The sequence below is a fragment of the Leptodactylus fuscus genome, chromosome 4 (genome assembly GCF_031893055.1).
Source record: "Leptodactylus fuscus isolate aLepFus1 chromosome 4, aLepFus1.hap2, whole genome shotgun sequence".
Taxonomy (NCBI): Eukaryota; Metazoa; Chordata; class Amphibia; order Anura; family Leptodactylidae; genus Leptodactylus; species Leptodactylus fuscus.
The window spans coordinates 15,924,064-15,941,415 of NC_134268.1; the positions used below are offsets into that span (position 1 = coordinate 15,924,064).

The 17,352-nt window shown below is 43.6% G+C and overlaps 1 protein-coding gene across 2 annotated transcripts in view; it reads right to left on the reverse strand.

Moving 5' to 3' along the window:
* Positions 1-4,531: 4,531 nt before the first annotated feature.
* The window catches only part of EFR3A (EFR3 homolog A), an 86,445-nt gene continuing 73,624 nt past the window's right edge, over positions 4,532-17,352 (reverse strand). The window contains exons 19-25 of one of the 2 annotated variants that reach the window (XM_075270094.1): positions 12,768-12,895; positions 10,726-10,767; positions 9,516-9,604; positions 8,708-8,753; positions 7,201-7,304; positions 6,686-6,735; positions 4,532-5,751 (exon numbers count right to left, since the gene is read on the reverse strand). In XM_075270094.1, coding sequence (XP_075126195.1) covers positions 5,646-5,751; positions 6,686-6,735; positions 7,201-7,304; positions 8,708-8,753; positions 9,516-9,604; positions 10,726-10,767; positions 12,768-12,895 — 565 coding nt within the window. In that variant the 3' untranslated portion in view covers positions 4,532-5,645. The remainder of the gene's footprint in view (positions 5,752-6,685; positions 6,736-7,200; positions 7,305-8,707; positions 8,754-9,515; positions 9,605-10,725; positions 10,768-12,767; positions 12,896-17,352) is intronic. The other variant, XM_075270095.1, reaches the window with a different exon arrangement.

Genomic DNA, 17,352 nt, shown 5'->3' on the forward strand with positions numbered 1-17,352 from the left:
GTGACACATCCACAACAGCTTGTGGGTGTCTTCACGTTGGTCCTGACTGGCCCCAGGAACGTCATCAGGGCAAAAAAGACTCCCAAGTCGCTGCCATAGTCTTCTTCCCATTGATTTTGTGTACATCCGGCCGGTTGAGCGTCAGACAGTAAATGAGAGCACAATAAGGAGCGGAGGCGGAGGTCTCCATTGTTTCATTGCTTTAATGCAGGTTACACAGTGAATTCATGTCATGACTTTCATATTCTAGAAAACATATAGACTCTTATAAAAGCAGCACAGCAACGGCAAGAACTCGACGGCGTCGTCTAACATCGATCATACAACGATTCATCTCAATCGATGTACAAAAATTACAGAAGAAGAAACGGGGCCTCAGAATTAAAGGAGAACTCAACCTAAAGCCTCAAATCTAGGATTCAATTTTAAGGAATTCCACCTTAAAGGGATCTTCTGGACACAGTTTTTGTCTGGAATAGTGGGAATCTTTGACCCTTAGAGACCCTACTGTGGCAGTAACCCCCCTTAGGCCCCATGGGCCGTAATCGCAGCGCTAAAGCGGCGTGAACGCATTGCGGTTCTTTCCACAGCGTTTTTAAGAGAAAGTTCACAGAGTTTTCCTCCGCGGACTTTCTCTTACCATTATATCTACGGGGAAGCCGCTGTCGTTTCCGTAGATATAATTGACATGCTGCGATTTGCAAAGTCGCAACGGCTTTGCAAATCGCAGCGTGTCCGCGCTGCGATCTTTTCCGCAAAGTGGGGATGAGATTCGCATGAATCCCTTCCACTTTGCCTGCACTGTACAGCGCCGAGATTTTTCCCGCAGTGTCTCTGCTGCGGGCAAATCGCGACGTTTACGTCCCGTGGGGCAGACAATAGCTCTAGGAAGGGGTCAGTGGGGATGCGAGGAACTCCCAGGATGCCATCTTAAAGTTGTCCTTCTGCCATATTAAGGTAAGTTCACACGGGGGGGGGGGGGACGGTACAATGGATTTTGGCACTGAGAGTGACGCGGCTCCCCGCGGCACTCTCGGGTCAAAACCCGACTGCTACGACTGTCGCGGCTTCCGACAGTCATGGCTTCCCCCTCCGGAGTAGGTTCAAATGAATGGACCTACTCTGGAGGTTGTTGCCGCCAGACGGACGTTACGGCTCAATGACGTGACGTGGATTACGCGCCATAATCCGCCCCCTTAGTGCCCGTGTGAACGAGCCCTAAATGGTATCACTGGGCAGAGTCTGAGAAAGACCCTCTTTGGGAGATTTCGACTTTTGACAGTGTTTTACACCCTAATACAAAGCGCCAAATCCCCTACAAATTAACATGACATTATAGCAGTTTAGCGCCACCACTAGAGGGAGCTCAGCGCATACTGACCATATATTGAACGCAATAAATAAAAAATAAAATAAAAATGTATGCATTAGGCTCCTGGGCTCCCTCTGGTGGTAGCAGAATCAAAACCCCCTATAAAATGCACAGAATTTTCGACCTAAACTGGACAAGTGTGGAGTGTCACTTTCAGGTCGGTTCCCTTCAGGCTTGTGGTAGAGGTCTTCTATAATTGAGCTTCAACAAAATAAATAAGAAAAAAAATACAAGGCCACAGGGGAAATATAACAGATATAAAATGTACATGACAAGAACTTCTAGTACTCCAGCAGTGAACAATAAGACAATAAGACGCAATCTGTCTACTTGGCAGTAAGCAACAGGACGGACTATTCCGCAGAGACCCCAATGGCCTGCATTACGCTGCGCAGTTATAAACTCGCGGCTGTAAAGTCGGAGCTCAGTGCAGCCGCTTGGTATTGCTAGTAGGAGGTCAAGCTTCAGCTTAGAATATCACGAAATTGTGTAAATGGTTAATACCCCTTACGGTTTTTGTTTTTACGGAAATTGCTCCCGTCACCGGACCTGTCCCCGTGGTCTCCATTGAAGTGATTTTTGATTGTCTATAGTCTACAGGGAAAATGAGACATTTCTATGGCAGCTAAAGGATCTGATTGTACAAACATCACAATAATGGAGAGTCTGTGGGCAGGTCCAGCAAGGACTCCAATTTATATGCTAGAAACCACCCGGAGATCCATATAGACTGGGGGGTTAGTGCCCGAAATGACTGTGCCACAAAAACCAAACATTTATACTTTCCTGCAAACCGGCGGACATCGCCGGTGCTCTCGGCGCATGCGCAGTTCTTCACCGGAGCCGGGAACACAAATCCCTGCTTCGCTATACATGTACCTGAAGTCCGGCGCATGCGCACTTAAGCAGAGGTGTAAGACTTTGGCGTCGGTGAAGAACTGCGCGGCGCAGGGAGTATAAAGGGTTTCAGCGGGATGGCTTTACAGAAGACCAATTTTGGACACTAAAGCCCTGGTCTTTAAGGACTTGTGGGTGGTTAAGTCTCCCAAATCCCCTTAAAAGGTCGCCTTTAAGTTAGTTCTTATCCTCCATGTGATATAAGGAAACCATTTTTTTTAATTTTTAGGTTGGAATCAGCTACATGCTACCTCACCTACTACAGTGTGGACCCCATGATGGAAAGGGTTAACACCTCATGACATTACATTAGGGATTCCATTAATATTGGGATCCCATCACCGGTGCGGGAGGATGAAGGGGCTTGGGGTAGTTTACTCATGTTTGGATGGCTGAATTTGAAGGGAGGGGTTAAGTTTAGGGGGCAGGGCTTAGAATGTTTGTTCTAGTACAGAAGTGGGGGGAGGCTCCTGCTGCAGCCGGGGGATAATGGCTGATCTCCTTGCACAAAACTATATACCTATATAGTATCAATGCCTATCGTGGCAAATCTCCTTATAGGCAATCAAGATGCCATGAAACAAAATGGCCTTCTCCATCCCACGACCTCCATTCTAGAACTAGGCCGATATTGGTTTACGGGTGAAGCGGCTCCTTGGCGTGACATAAATATATGTAACTTTATTCATAGAGAAATATCATATACAAAATAGAATTAACCCTTCCAGAAGAGCTAGAATCCATTTATAGAGTTTACGTCTAAACTTTACATGTAAAAAATAAACGTTCTAGTGGCGGCATTGCGATGCGCATGACGCGGCGGGGGAAGGGGGACAGCGCAGATTTATACTAAAGTGCAATAAAGCCCACAAGATGGCTGCCTACGTAGTCTACAGATACAGTGTGACGCCAGCTATATACACCTCTTGAAGAAGCACAGTGGTACGGTTTTCTTTTCACTGCATGTACTACACGGACATCCATATGCTAACCATCGGCCATAAAAACCTAAACCTTGGACCACCCTTTTAAACGCAAAGCTTTCCGCCCTAAGACGACAGGACTAGCGCCCGTAAAACAATAGATATTTTATTTAACAATATCATTTTATGAAATATGTAAATGACAAAGAGCTAAAAACACATGAACCACAAAAACAAAAAACCCAAAAAGTTACCGGAAAAAAAATAAAAATAAATGGTCAGAACTCAACGACAAATATTTGGTAAAGCCAAGGTACATAATTGTGCCATTTCAAGACATGGGGTTCACATACTTAATTTTTTTAACAGTCTGTAAAGACTTTGGTTTGGGGTGGGGGGGGGGGGTTAAATTAAAAAAGTTTGAAGATGAACATGAAGACGTTGTGATCCCTTGACCTCGCTTGAGAGGATAGAAGACAAAAACAAGTGCAAAAAATGGAATCTAACCCATAACCTGCTACAAAAGCAACACAAAAATGTAAAAAATCCCCCAAAAATGTGTATTAAAGCCGAGGAGGCAACCTAGACGCTCCCAGCGTGCCCGACCATTGTGACATTCGGAGAGCCATAAGAAGCCTTATACAAGTGTATGGAATAAGAAGAAGATCAGGAACAGAATATTCGCTCTTTACCTTGGCAAAAATGTTGAAATGATAAATTTTTTTATATATATTTTTTTTTTACTAAACCGTGCCTCATTTACATAATTTCCGGGACGCTGTGGCATTGGGTTACCACATACACCCTGGAAAAAATAAAATAAAAAAATAAAAAAAAAAAGCTTAAAAAAAAAAAGCTTATTAAAAAAAAAAAAAAAAAAGGGGAAAAGAAAATGTTAAACTAATTTTTGTAGGTTTAACTGCGGAAAACTCTACGGCCTGGAATAACGTCATCTGGCCCGAAGAGCAAGTATTTTCCCGACAGGAAAGGTCAACACCTCAAACCCGTATTGTGGGTGAGGCCAAATGTGCACATTCTGTCAATGGGGGAGGGAGGTAAGTGGCTGCCAGATACCCAGTGCCAATAATACACTGGGAACAAAAAGGACCCAACTGGATCAAATCCAATTGGTCTGATCAGTGTTTCCTGCTATCAGATATTCAGAAGGTCAGGTTCTTCTCCATGGCCATTTCAGAAGAGTAACAGGAAGTAGCATTTTGTACCAGTCAAGAGACACCACCCACTTAGCCGGCGGACCACAACTTTCATAGCCATGTGCCCAATTCTCTTCTGCTAGTCAAGGCCTGTAGGAAAGACCCTAACCCATTTGAACACCATGACATAACAGGAAGCTGTGCCTCATACCTGCCCCCATGACCCACCCCCTCAGACAGTAGACCACGCCCTTCATGGCCAGCTTCCTGTTACTCTTCTTCTAGCCCCACCCATGAGGCTTGAAGGAAAGTAATCCATGTGACTGGCGGGCGTGACAGTAAGCTCTGCCTGGTTCCTGTCACATGACCCACCCCCTCAGACAGCAGACCACGCCCTTCATGGCAAGCTTCCTGTTACTCTTCTTCTAGCCCCACCCATGAGGCTTGAAGGAAAGTAATCCATGTGACTGGCGGGCGTGACAGTAAGCTCTGCCTGGTTCCTGTCACATGACCCACCCCCTCAGACAGCAGACCATGCCCTTCATGGCAAGCTTCCTGTTACTCTTCTTCTAGCCCCGCCCATGAGGCTTGAAGGAAAGTAATCCCTGTGACTGGCGGGTGTGACAGGAAGCTCTGCCTAGTTCCTGTCCCATGACCCAACCCTGTCAACCAGCTGACCACAATACTCATGGCCAGCCCTGTCCTTAATAAGTGGACTTATGGGGGGAGCAGAATTCAGAGTCAAAATGTAACAGACAACCTAGGGGTGGAAACTTATCTCTTACCCATAGGAGCCATTATAATTTTGTTGAGGTGAGTGAGCAACCACTTTAAACTTCTGGTACAAGACCCAGCTGTGGCGTAACGGAAGGGAACCTTTACGGTTTAAAAGGAATCAAAGGCTACAGTGGGACGCCATCTTGTCAAGAAACAAGTAGAATGTTAAAGCTCCCAACCCACCAAGGCGGCAGAGGCTGGCACTAGAGGGGTAGATGGGCGGCGCTCGCTGCACCCCTGCTGTATTTCCTTCACTTAACCCCAATGACCCTTTGACAGTTTTAACACACATAAAAATAAAAAACTGAATCGCTCTCGGAGAACAGGTAAAAATTTTGGTATTTATAGGAAAAAGTTCAAATCTATGAGCTATTCCGATCCGCGTCCTTTGGCTACGTCACACAGTATGAAGCTTCTCCCTCATTGGTTCTTACAGCGCTGAATCTGAATACTGTAAAGCAACACAAATCCTAAAATACCATACAATACAGATGTCTGGATGGATGGAGCAGGATCTGTAGTTTAGTAGACACAGAGGTCAGGAAATTTCATCTCGTATACCGGGACGGACTGGTACTGGGCGTGTCCGGCTGTGATGGTGATTGTCCCAGATGGGCTAGGGGGCGGCCTGAAATACAGAAATACAACGTAACAGTTTATGGGACCATCTAATACCTTCTGTTCTTCTTGAACGCCGTCAGTATTGTGCAAGATAAAGGGGATACAATACTTACTTTTCCAGGGTTCAATTACAGGCAACCCCTGGATTTCAGGCTTGGATTGATGCTTGGGTTCACAAAGTGGCCCCGGCCTCCCCCCTCCTCTCCTGAGCTATATGGGTTGGCTGAATACATCATTACAATAGTAAGGCCTGCTGCATTAATAAAGGGAACTAGTAGTGAACACGGGAATGGAAATGGAGAGACTCCGGGATCGGGTGCTGGGTCTGACCACACAACCCATGGTCAGTACTAGCCTTGTATTAATGGACAGTTAAAGGGATTCTCCAGCATGTATAAAAGGTATCAACACAAAACACTTCCTAATACGTATCCTATTGAAATACAACACTGTTTACCCGATTTATTTTCAGGCCATTGACCTCAGCTGTGACATTTTGTTTGCAAGCTCTACCCCTCCCTATGAGCAGTGCAGACAGCAACGTCGGATGTGGTAGTGATTTATTATCTGTGATTTCATTTCAGGGGAGAGTGGAGAAGGCAGGGGTGCACAGAGAGTGAATCATGGGAAATGAAGGTTTGTCCACATATTCACTGCTTGTAAAGAGCAGCAAGTAAAATAAAAGGTGCACAAGGGAATAATGAGGATTTAGCACTGCCTTGGATGTATTTGCAGATCATTTTCGGAAGCTGGATAACCCCTTTAAGTGTTTCCAATGAGAATTGTGTAATACTTCATTTCACCTGCGGAGGTGCTGCATTGATATGGAACGCTTGCTGCCAGGTCACCCTTCCTGTTACAGCTGATCGCTGAGGGTCTTGGCAGTGGATTATCCCATGACCAGTTTATTGCTTTAGCGGGCCAGAATGTTGTATCATTACCTGATGGTCAGCTCCAGGATCTGCGCCAGTTTATCATGCAGCAGGTTAGCCTGGAAATAGGGAAAGAAATAGAGAATGAGAACCTGGACGTGTCATCCATCAGCCCTAGATGTCCTATTGTCCTGTAGTCTATCACTTAGGGGGTCTTCCACTGTGAATGTGGGAAGGTCGGGGAGGGATAAAGGAATTATCTGCAGCAGGTTCATGGTGGGAAATATTGTCAATGTTTAAGATTACACAGAAAAACCTTCAATGACTTTGTTCCCATCTTCTATTACAAACAAAAAATGGGGAGCCCCCCCCCCCCCCAAACCTCCTGTCCATGATCCAGGAGCTCGGCTTGGCCCATCACTGTCCTGACTTTATCGTCATTAGCTCCCTCTAGTGGTCAGAGATTAAACACTTTTACTATATGTCTATGTTAAGGAGGCCGAAGCTTTGTAGGGAATAATTTGTAGATAATTTAGGACCAATCTTAAAGTGATCGGTACAGATGATAAAACACAACGGCTCACTTTAGATTCGCACTGTGCAGCGATCTCCTCGAATGGCGCCTTCTGGAACTTCTCTATGACCTGTCGTCTCTTCTCTTTCTCCTGCTCTTCCATGCCGGTGTTGTCTGTTTGTGGGAAGGAGACCAAGAATACTCGCATTACAATGTTTTTAAAACTTTCATTTTGCATGCTTAGCAGAGGCTTACAACATTTTTTGGCTGACTTTTACATTACTTTATCGATGGGGCTATTCTATGAAGAGTCTGCTTGTGGAGATGCACATTCAGAGCTCAGTGGGCGTTCCTTATTATTATTATTTTGCACGTTCAGAGCTCAGCTGTATGCTTTGTGACTTTTGGTACAAAATGCAGCTCAAAAAGCTTTGCAGGGATATATAACCTGCTGCATGAAAATAACAAGGGAAATAATACATGGCTGCCCGAAAATGCCTCCTGCACATAAAGAAATGCGCTGCAGAAACTCCAGTCCATATAATGGGCAGATTTCCTGTCCTGAATCCAATCTGGGGATCCTAGGGTCCAGGCATCATAGTGACCTGGTGGTGCCCCTGCCTGGCTTGGACCTACAGTCCCATACTATATACAGACAGGACAGGACAGCCATGAAGAGGCCGAAACTCCTAGCAACATGTATAATAATCTATGTGTCTAGGTCTTCACACTGTATTCGGGCCAAAAAATCTGGGTAATGTAGGGACTTTCCAGACCATAATTCCCTGTGTGCAGAATGCTTAAGACGACCACATACAGGACAGTGCAAAAGTGTTAGGCAGGTGTGGGAAAATGCTGCAAAAAATGCTTTCAGAAATAGAAGGGTTAATAGTTTTTTTATGTAAAAAAAAAATAAAATAAATGAATGAAGAAAAGAGAAATGTAAATCCCATCAACATTCGATGTGACCTTTGCCCTCCATCAGTTCTTCTCGGCACTTGCAGTCAGTTTTTGGCAGGACTGGGCAGGGAGGTTGTTCCCGCCGCCATCTTGGAGGACTAAGCCCAGATCTTCTATGGATGTTGCTTGCTCCAATCCGTCTGTCTCTTCATGTCATCCCAGACAGACTGGAGGATGATGAGATCATGGCTATATCTGTGTGGGCCGGCTCATCACTTCCTGGACTCCGCCTCCAAAGGGCAAAGGTTACACCAAATATTGATGGGATTTACATTTTTCTTTTCTTCATCTTCCTTCCTTCCAAACTGGCAGTATAGCCCTAATGGTCTGTAGAATGGAAACTTCTAGAACTACATTTTCACCATCTCTGCTTGCTGGACTTGTTGCAAGACAATCTCGGATAACATTATTGTATCTGTACTGTGCACGGTGACAAGCCCTGCACCTGTGTGTGCACTACAAGACCAAGGTTTTATCTCTAGTAAAAAAAAAATGAACTTCTTATAGAATGACAGCAAGCAGAGATCATGGAAAAAAAACATGAAGAATCGATACAGAAAGAATACTGGGCCATTGAAGGAGGAGGAGGAGACAGGACAGAAGACGTCGCTTCTCACCAATCGCCTTTTTCAGGGACTCGAATGTGATCTCCTCAGTGTTGACCTGAAATACAAAGAAACACATTGGACCGGTAAGAATGGTTCAGCCTCTACTGCTATGAATGTGGCCCTTATAGGGCGTCCAGCACCACCACCGCTTACTGGAGGGCTGGTGTGTGCCAGTGTACATATATTTTACTAGACGGCTCAAAGTGCCAATGGTGACTTTCTGCATTTGTCAGCGTACTACTACTCCCAGACTGCACAGCCACTAGGTTACCTTTGCATGCATGCCATGCAGTCCTTGCTCCTCCATATTATGAGTGCACACTCCCTGTCTGCTGCTGCAGTCACCCATAGGGCTGGCACAGTCTCATTTTTGGCTATTGAAAGGGTCACTCCTTACTGGGCCTATCCCACCTTCACTAGTCATTGCCCGAGCAATAGGGTTCTAGGTGCTAGACATGCCGTAAGGTGTCCTGTTATCTCACCTGCTGTCCTTGAATCTGAACCTCCATGCCTGCCCTGACCATCTGGTAACTAGCCCCCGGCCACCATACCTGACCAGTGAACCCCGCCACCTCCTAGACACTGGGCCAAAACCAGGAACACCTCACCCAGTGATGTCCTGATCCCTTTACAGTGGTTGAAAGGGGTTTTCCGTATCCAAATCAGATTTATGATGTGTCCGAAGGTTCAGTATGAGATCTGTGGGGGCAGGAGTGAGGGGGAAGGTCTGACAACCGCCCTTGCTACAGTGTGTGTGCAGCATCACTCCTTCAAGTAATAAGAACTGCTCAAGAAGAACAGAAGACAGACAACGCACCTTGTCCTCGGTGTTGCTTCCGTTCAAGATGTCCACTTGGATAGAGATGGTGTCCACAATGCTCTTCCTTCTAGAGAGGCGATCTTCATCTATTAAGACAGAATCTATTGAGAAAGTGCTGAGACCCCGGGATTTGTCCCTAAGATCCTGAGGAGTTCCCGGCCCTGTCCTAATCTGGAGGGTCTCATTGCTCTCTGAAAGTAGCGGGGTGTCTCAGGGGTAAGATTGTCCCATAAATCTTCACATTCTCTCTAGATTATACTGCCTGGAGAGTCTGTGGTTCTATAATACACAAGTAACACTGGGTTGGCACTAGCGCTGGTTCTCCATTGTTCGGGTCCATCGGGGAAGCTGAACAATGGAGAGATGGACCACTAATACAGCGGTTACCCATGGGGCCCTGCAGGTCATATTGACTATAATGGGGTAAGTCAGGTGTCAGCTGTTTTGAAATGGAACGTGGTGGAGAAAAAAAAAAAACAAGTCCTCCACCATGGACCTCCATCAATTTTTGACGGCTTACAGCATTGGATTGACGAGGAAGAGTCTGGTGACAATTGGACTACACCAATCCCACACCCCGGACTGAAGAGGGTTGACCCAAACCCCTGGAGGCCAGTCTACAATAGGCTGACCACCGAAGGTCCAGCTTCTCCAACATTTGTCGATCATCTGCAAATGCCAAGGGAGACTATCTTGCCGTATATGCCAAAAATATCTGCAGAGCGCCCCGTACTGTGAATTCTGCGACCGAATCAGCCAAAGAAGCCAGAACCTAAAAATCTGCACCCAATTCTACCATGTGCACATACCCTTACACAGCGCCATTCGATTTAATGGCAAACCATGAAATGTATGCATGGTCCGGGTCCAAGATCTGCTGGTCTAGAAACATGGCACCCAACCCGGTTCACAGAAGGGTCCTTCGGATGAGATCCCTCTGTGATACTCAAACTCAAAACATGAAGTAAGTTTTGCACTAGTCACTGTACACACTACCGCTATCTCTAGGTTATAGACACGAATACAGTCTAAGAGTCTCCGGTTATTAGCAAGGACGTAGCTAGAGAACTAGAGAGACTAGAGAACTACACGGACGCCGAGGTCACACTACACAAGCCAGCAGCTAACACATAGTATATCTTATACAGGTTCCGGGAGGGGTAGATCACTACGTTAGGTCAGTCTAGGGGGGCTCAGCCAGCTTTACCTTTTGGACTTCTACGTAATTTTTTGACTGATGGGAAGAGGGCTACATTGAGAAGAGAAAATGGTTGGCTTTTGTTTGCTGTCAGATAGATTAGGTGGGTTAATGGCTGCGGGTTCACGGTGGAGGCCATGGTCCAAGTAGGGATGGAGATGGAGGTGGTGACTGTGACGACAACTCAGCTCTGACGTGTTTTCCTGACTCCATCTGATGACATGCGTGCTTTATGTATGACATCACTCAGGACCTACAGATTATGGCGGTAGCTTCCCGGCTGGTCCATGGCCTCCACAGTGGAGCGCAGCTATACAGTACATGATGATACCAACAAAGCACAGCCATTAACACAAGATAGTATATACATAGAGACATTGCTGTATTCACTGTCCTCATATGGAATACCCACAGGATTTGCCATAGATATACCACCTAGTTCCAAAATGGCGGTCCCCGTGATGCCCGTAGAGGAGACAACTCTATGACTTCTGAATGAGTGGAATGGTGGCCATGCAGGTGTCACCCAGCATACATGTCGCAGTACAGAGCTGCACACAAGCACCCGGTATACCATGCATCATCTGTTCTCAATAGAGAGAATGGAACAGAAAACAGCGCCATTCTCTGAGTAGTGGCCGGTCCAGGTACTGCAGATCAGCTCTCATGCACTTAAATAGGACGTACCCTGCAGTAACGCGGTTCAGTCACTACCCAAAGAACAGCGCTGTCTGCTTCCTGCTCCATTCTCTGTGCTGATTACTAGGGGTCAGACCTCACCAATCTGATATTAGTGACTTATCTTTAGGAGGGATTATTAATATTTTTAGCCCCTTTAAGTAGCAATTTTTTTTTAATTTTTTTTTTTAAATCCTCAATTTCTATAAATTCCAGGTGCCCATTATATCTCTTGCCTATGGGATGTGCAGTGGATAATCCGTCCTATGCTAACGGTTGCAGATATCTAGAGCTCAGGGCGCAGGGCTCCGGGGATGGCCGCTTGTTGTCACATTGTACATTTAGCTGGAAGGTGTCCCCTCCCTGGAGAGACACTGTATTCCTATATATATATATATATATATATATATATATATATATATATATATATATATATATATCCGTCCCTGCCGATGACATTGCCATAGCAATAAGGAGGTGGAATGACACGAGTGTGAGGGAAATGCTAAAATCAGGATTCACACAAAGACTCGCTTTTGTATATGGAAATATCAGTGTTGCAGTTCGGAGACGTGATTCCCTTTTGTTGTCTCTGGTGGAGCAAGCGATGAATTCAGAGTCACGGCCAAAAATACGACAGGAAAGAGACACTTATAGAGTATAGTATTAACCCTAGCCGTGCCTGGTCAGGGCACGTTCACACGGTGTCATTTGGCGCCGATTCTACGGTGGATTACGTCTCATAGTCGCCGCTGGAGTCCGCCCAGAATCTACTAATGCCCATTGTTCTCAAATCAGGATCTAATGTAAAAGATGTGGCGGAAATGCGGAGCGCCAAAAAATGGAGAGGAACATAAGATGGAGGACAGTCTCAAATTCCTGTTCACTTGGCGCCGTGTGAACAAACCCTTCATCGGCACAAGAATATAAAGATTTAGATTTATTATAATTAAATAATAATAATATAAAAAAAATAATAAATAATAGCAAATAATAGCAAATAATAATAATAATAATAATAATAATAATAATAATAATAATAAAATAAATAATAAAAATTAACAAAAACCAACAAATTAATAAATAATAATCTAATTAATTAATAATAAAAAAATAAATAATAAAAATGTATAACAAATAATTATTAACAACAAATTAATAACAAATAATAATCTAATAAATAATAAATTTATAACAAATAATAATAATAATAATAATAATAATAATAATAATAATAATAATAATAATATAAATAAAAAAATAATTATAAATAATAACAACAATAAAACGATAAAACACTATAATACATAAGCACCACCTCACATGGTATACGGACAGAGCTCTAGAGACAAGCATAGGAGTGGAGCACTCACCTGTCACCTGCGGCACATACGGCACTGACAACCGCTCCACGCTGTAACCGCTGCCCCCGAGGGACTCCGCTATTTTATTTGTCAGGAAGAAGACGTTCTTATCGTGCTTCTCTAAGGATTTCGGAAGACTGAATGGAAAAATGAGAGTTATATCAAATCTGTGTTATGTTAGAGGAGTCCGTAACAGCACAACGCTTTTAGGTCACGACTATCAGACACCATATAACGGTATGCACAGATACACACTTACGGTATGTGTCTACAGATGTGTCCTCCTTCACCTTAGCTCGAATTTGGTTAAGGCAGGGGTGGGCAATTAATTTTCCCATGGGGCCGCATAAGAAATTGAAACTATTCTAGAGGGCCATGTGCGCTGTGGCAAATTTAGCCCCACCCACTTGTACATTGACTCCACCCATTCTCAATCATCTTTTCATGTGCCCCCCACACAGTATAATCCTCCTACAGTCACCCGCATATTATATGTCCCCACATTATAATGTTCCCTTCCAACTGCCCCACAGTATTAAGTCCCTCTCCTGGTGTCCTAGTTTAAACTGGGGGCAACTAGAGGGGACATGAAACTGGGGCAGCTGAAAGCAGACATTAAACCGTAGGGGCAGCTGGAGGGGGACATTAAACTGGGGGCAACTAGAGTCAGACAGGTCCCCCTCCAGCTACCTCCATAATTTAATGCCCCCTCGTCCCCAGTTTAATGTCCCCCCAGTTTAAGTGCCCCCTTCATCTACCCCCAGTTTCATGTTCCCCCTCCATCTCTGCCCCAGTATAATATTTCCTCTTCCATCTCTGCCTCTAGGTTACTGAGACACAGACAGACACACACAGACACTCTCTACCCTGCATCTCACATCCCCTCCCTCCACTCTCATTACCTTAGGACACACACCACACGTCTCCATCTTGTTGCACTGTCCTGCTGGCACTAAGACACGCCTCCCTAGACACGCCTCCCTAGTCAAGCTATGCGACCCGGACTAAATGAGTCAGAGGGCCGGATATGGCCCACAGTCCTGTTTTCAAAACCATTGCAAGGCTGCAACTCACATCACCACCACTGGGTGGCAGCAAAGAGACATATATCGTATAGACATCTCCTGACTGAGTACTGCAAAATCATGTTGTTTTGACTGATCATCTCAAGACACACATATACGACGGACATATATTTGTATAAAGACTTATATCTAAAGATGGGCAAACCTCAAAAGGTTTGTTCTGTCCTGTGTTTGGGTGAACTGAACTCCCAGTTATTATACGTTGGGGTGTTCCTTCTGGCAGTATCTGGCGCTCTTCTCTGCGGTCATATATCCTGGGTCACTGATGAGGTATGTGGATGGACCTCAGAGGATGACATGACATCATGACTTTGGCATATCCATGTCACCGAAGAGGTCCAATGACAGACCCTGGGCAGATTTGCCATAGACGAGCACCAGATGGCAGCTCTGGCAATCTTCTGTGATGTCTCTGCCCGGAGGAGGAGGAAAACACGAAACACCATATACTGTAAGGAGGCCCAAAGAGGTGCAGGAAGAAGAGTATAAATGGATTTTATTTTAGTAATCTCCCCCTGTCTCAGACACTAGAGTACAACAAATTATGGATGGTGGTCATTTTAGACAAATTCCATTTTGTTCGGTGTTGTTAAAGGGATTCTATCATTAAAATCATATTTTTTCTCGATCACACGTAGGAATAGCCTTAAGAAATACAACACAACAAAAGCGGAAATTGAGCAACAACAGTCATTCTCCATCACCAGAAAGAAAATCCGACGAGGTACTAGGGGAAAACAAAAACATAAACCCTTCAGAAATAGACCCGGTCAGTCCCACCAGGAAAAAGAACAAGGGCTCCCTAAATGTATTTTCAACCTCTCCAAATATGTCCTCAGCCATGCCGAAATAGATCTCTTATCCAAAGGCCTCTCTTTCTGTCCATCACAAGCACCAAATGAGGCCGATTTATTTGTAGATCTCAATGCTTTTGCACGCAAATTAACTTTGAAGAGGCATTTCTCTATAACTAATCTGGGCAAATCTCAGAATTTGGTAAAAGATATTAATCGGGGAGATATTCTTCTATCCTCAACAAATACTGAAACCAAACCTCCTGTTATCCATACTGAGTTGAAACCAAAATCCAAGTTTCATCCTATCCATCATCGTGGTAATAACATAGAAACCTTTTACTCTATGGTAGCAGCAGATTTTAGGAAACTAAACAATAGTGAACAACCTTATCAAAAAAATCTCACACCTTCAGAAAGGCAAGCATGTAGAGCACTAATATATAATACTGAGCTAATTATACGGTCGGCAGACAAAGGGGGAGGGGTGGTTGTTCAGGATAGAGAAGATTATCTTAGTGAAGCTGAACGTATATTGTCAGATGTAAACTATTATTCTCCTCTTGCTGAGGATCCCTCAGCAAGACATACAGAGGAATATAGATCTCTCATCCAACAGGCCTATTCACAAGGCATACTAACAGATAATGAAAGAACCTTCTTAGATGTAAAGAACTCAACACCTGCACTTTTTTACCACCTTCCTAAAGTGCACAAGAGCATAATAAACCCGCCGGGTAGGCCTATCATATCAGGTCTGAATGCCTTGACCCGGAATCTCTCACATTATGTTGATTTGTTATTACAACCATATGTAGTGAATTTACCTTCATATTTAAAAGATTCAGCAATGTTAATCCGAGAATTACTTCCTTTGGAATGGAAAGAATCCTATAGATGGGCAGTTTTAGATGTCACCAGTTTATACAGTAATATATCTCATGACTTGGGTTTGACAGCAATTAATACCATTCTGAAATCTGATGATTTGCTCCCACCTATACAAAGAGAATTCATACTAAACAGCATTGAATTTATCTTGAAACGGAATGTTTTTGAATTCAACGGAAAACTCTTTATACAAAACAAAGGTACTGCGATGGGGACAAGGATGGCCCCCAGTTACGCTAACCTTTTCATGGGCATTTTTGAAAAAGAATGGATATATGGTAGCCATCGTTGGTCTAACAATCTAGTTTATTTTAAAAGATATATTGACGATCTTATCTTTATTTGGGATGGCCCGGCAGTATCCTTCGATTTATTTACCCAACATTTGAATTCTAATACCTATGGCATCCATCTATCAGGGAAATCGGACTCAAAATCAATTGAATTTTTGGATCTAGTACTAACAGGTGAAGAGGGTAAGATCTATACAAAAACACTTTTTAAGACTGTGGATTGTAATAGTCTGCTAGACTTCCATAGTCTTCACTATAGAAAGTGGAAGCAAAATGTTCCCTATGGACAGTTTTGCCGTATACGGCGAAACTGTACAAGGGATACAGATTTCCAACTTCAAAGCAACATTCTCACAGGGAGATTCCGAGAAAAAGGGTACCCTGTTAAAATGATTGAAGCTGCATACCATAGAGCAAGCGGACTCAACCAACAGGAATGTCTTGCTCCAAGACAATCCGTGAAAACTAATGAGTATGAACTGAATTTCATAACGGCCTTTAGTTCATCTCATCAACAGATCAAAGATATTATTATGAGACATTGGCCAGTCCTACAGAATGACCCTTTTCTTAAAAAGGTTCTTCCTATAAGACCCAAATTCACCTTTAGAAGGGCACGAATGCTCAAAAGTATTCTAGCGCCCAGTAAATTACGGTCATCCAATACAACCTCCGTAACAACGAATACCTCCTCCGGAGGGAGTTTCCGTTGTAACCGTAATAGATGCAAGTGCTGCAGATCAATTAGAAATAAAGTATGTGAGATTAGTAGCTTCACTACCAACGAAATTTTTAGATTAAAATACCATCTTGATTGTACTTCGTCATTTGTAATATATTTATTGGAATGCCCGTGTGGCCTCCAATATATAGGCAGAACATCTAGACAATTAAGCGAGCGTATCAACAAGCATCGCTCGAATGTCACAAACGGTTACATGAAACATAGTGTGTCGCGACATGCAGCTGAACATCACAACAAAAGCTTCAGCGGATTTTTGGTAACACCAATTGACTGGGTTCCCCCGGGTAATAGTGATAGACTGAGTAAGCTAAATAAAAAAAGAGATGTTCTGGATGTTTAAATTTAATACATTACATCCAGCGGGCCTAAATATCGCAACTGAGGATGTAAACAGATGAGTTACCTTGTATAATCCTTTTGGTCATTCTTAATGTATACTGTTAACTAAAAGGTGTATTTTTAGGGAAGGGCCTATATAATTGGTTGAAATGCATGTTTTAAACTATTTAAATTATTCAATTTATTTTTCATTTTTAATTTGTATAATAGTCAGATAGAAATTTAATGTACCAATATCGAGTATATCATGAACATGGTGGGCTATATTTATATATATATATATTTTTAGGAATGTAATCATATAGATTTTTATGTTTTCTAATTAGAATCATTTTCTAAACTTTTATGTTACGTCCTAGGCAAATATCATCACTATGAATTCTTTTAGATGACTCGTATAGCAGATTGTCCTTTTACGCATGCGCAGAAGTTCATGCGTTCCAGGTT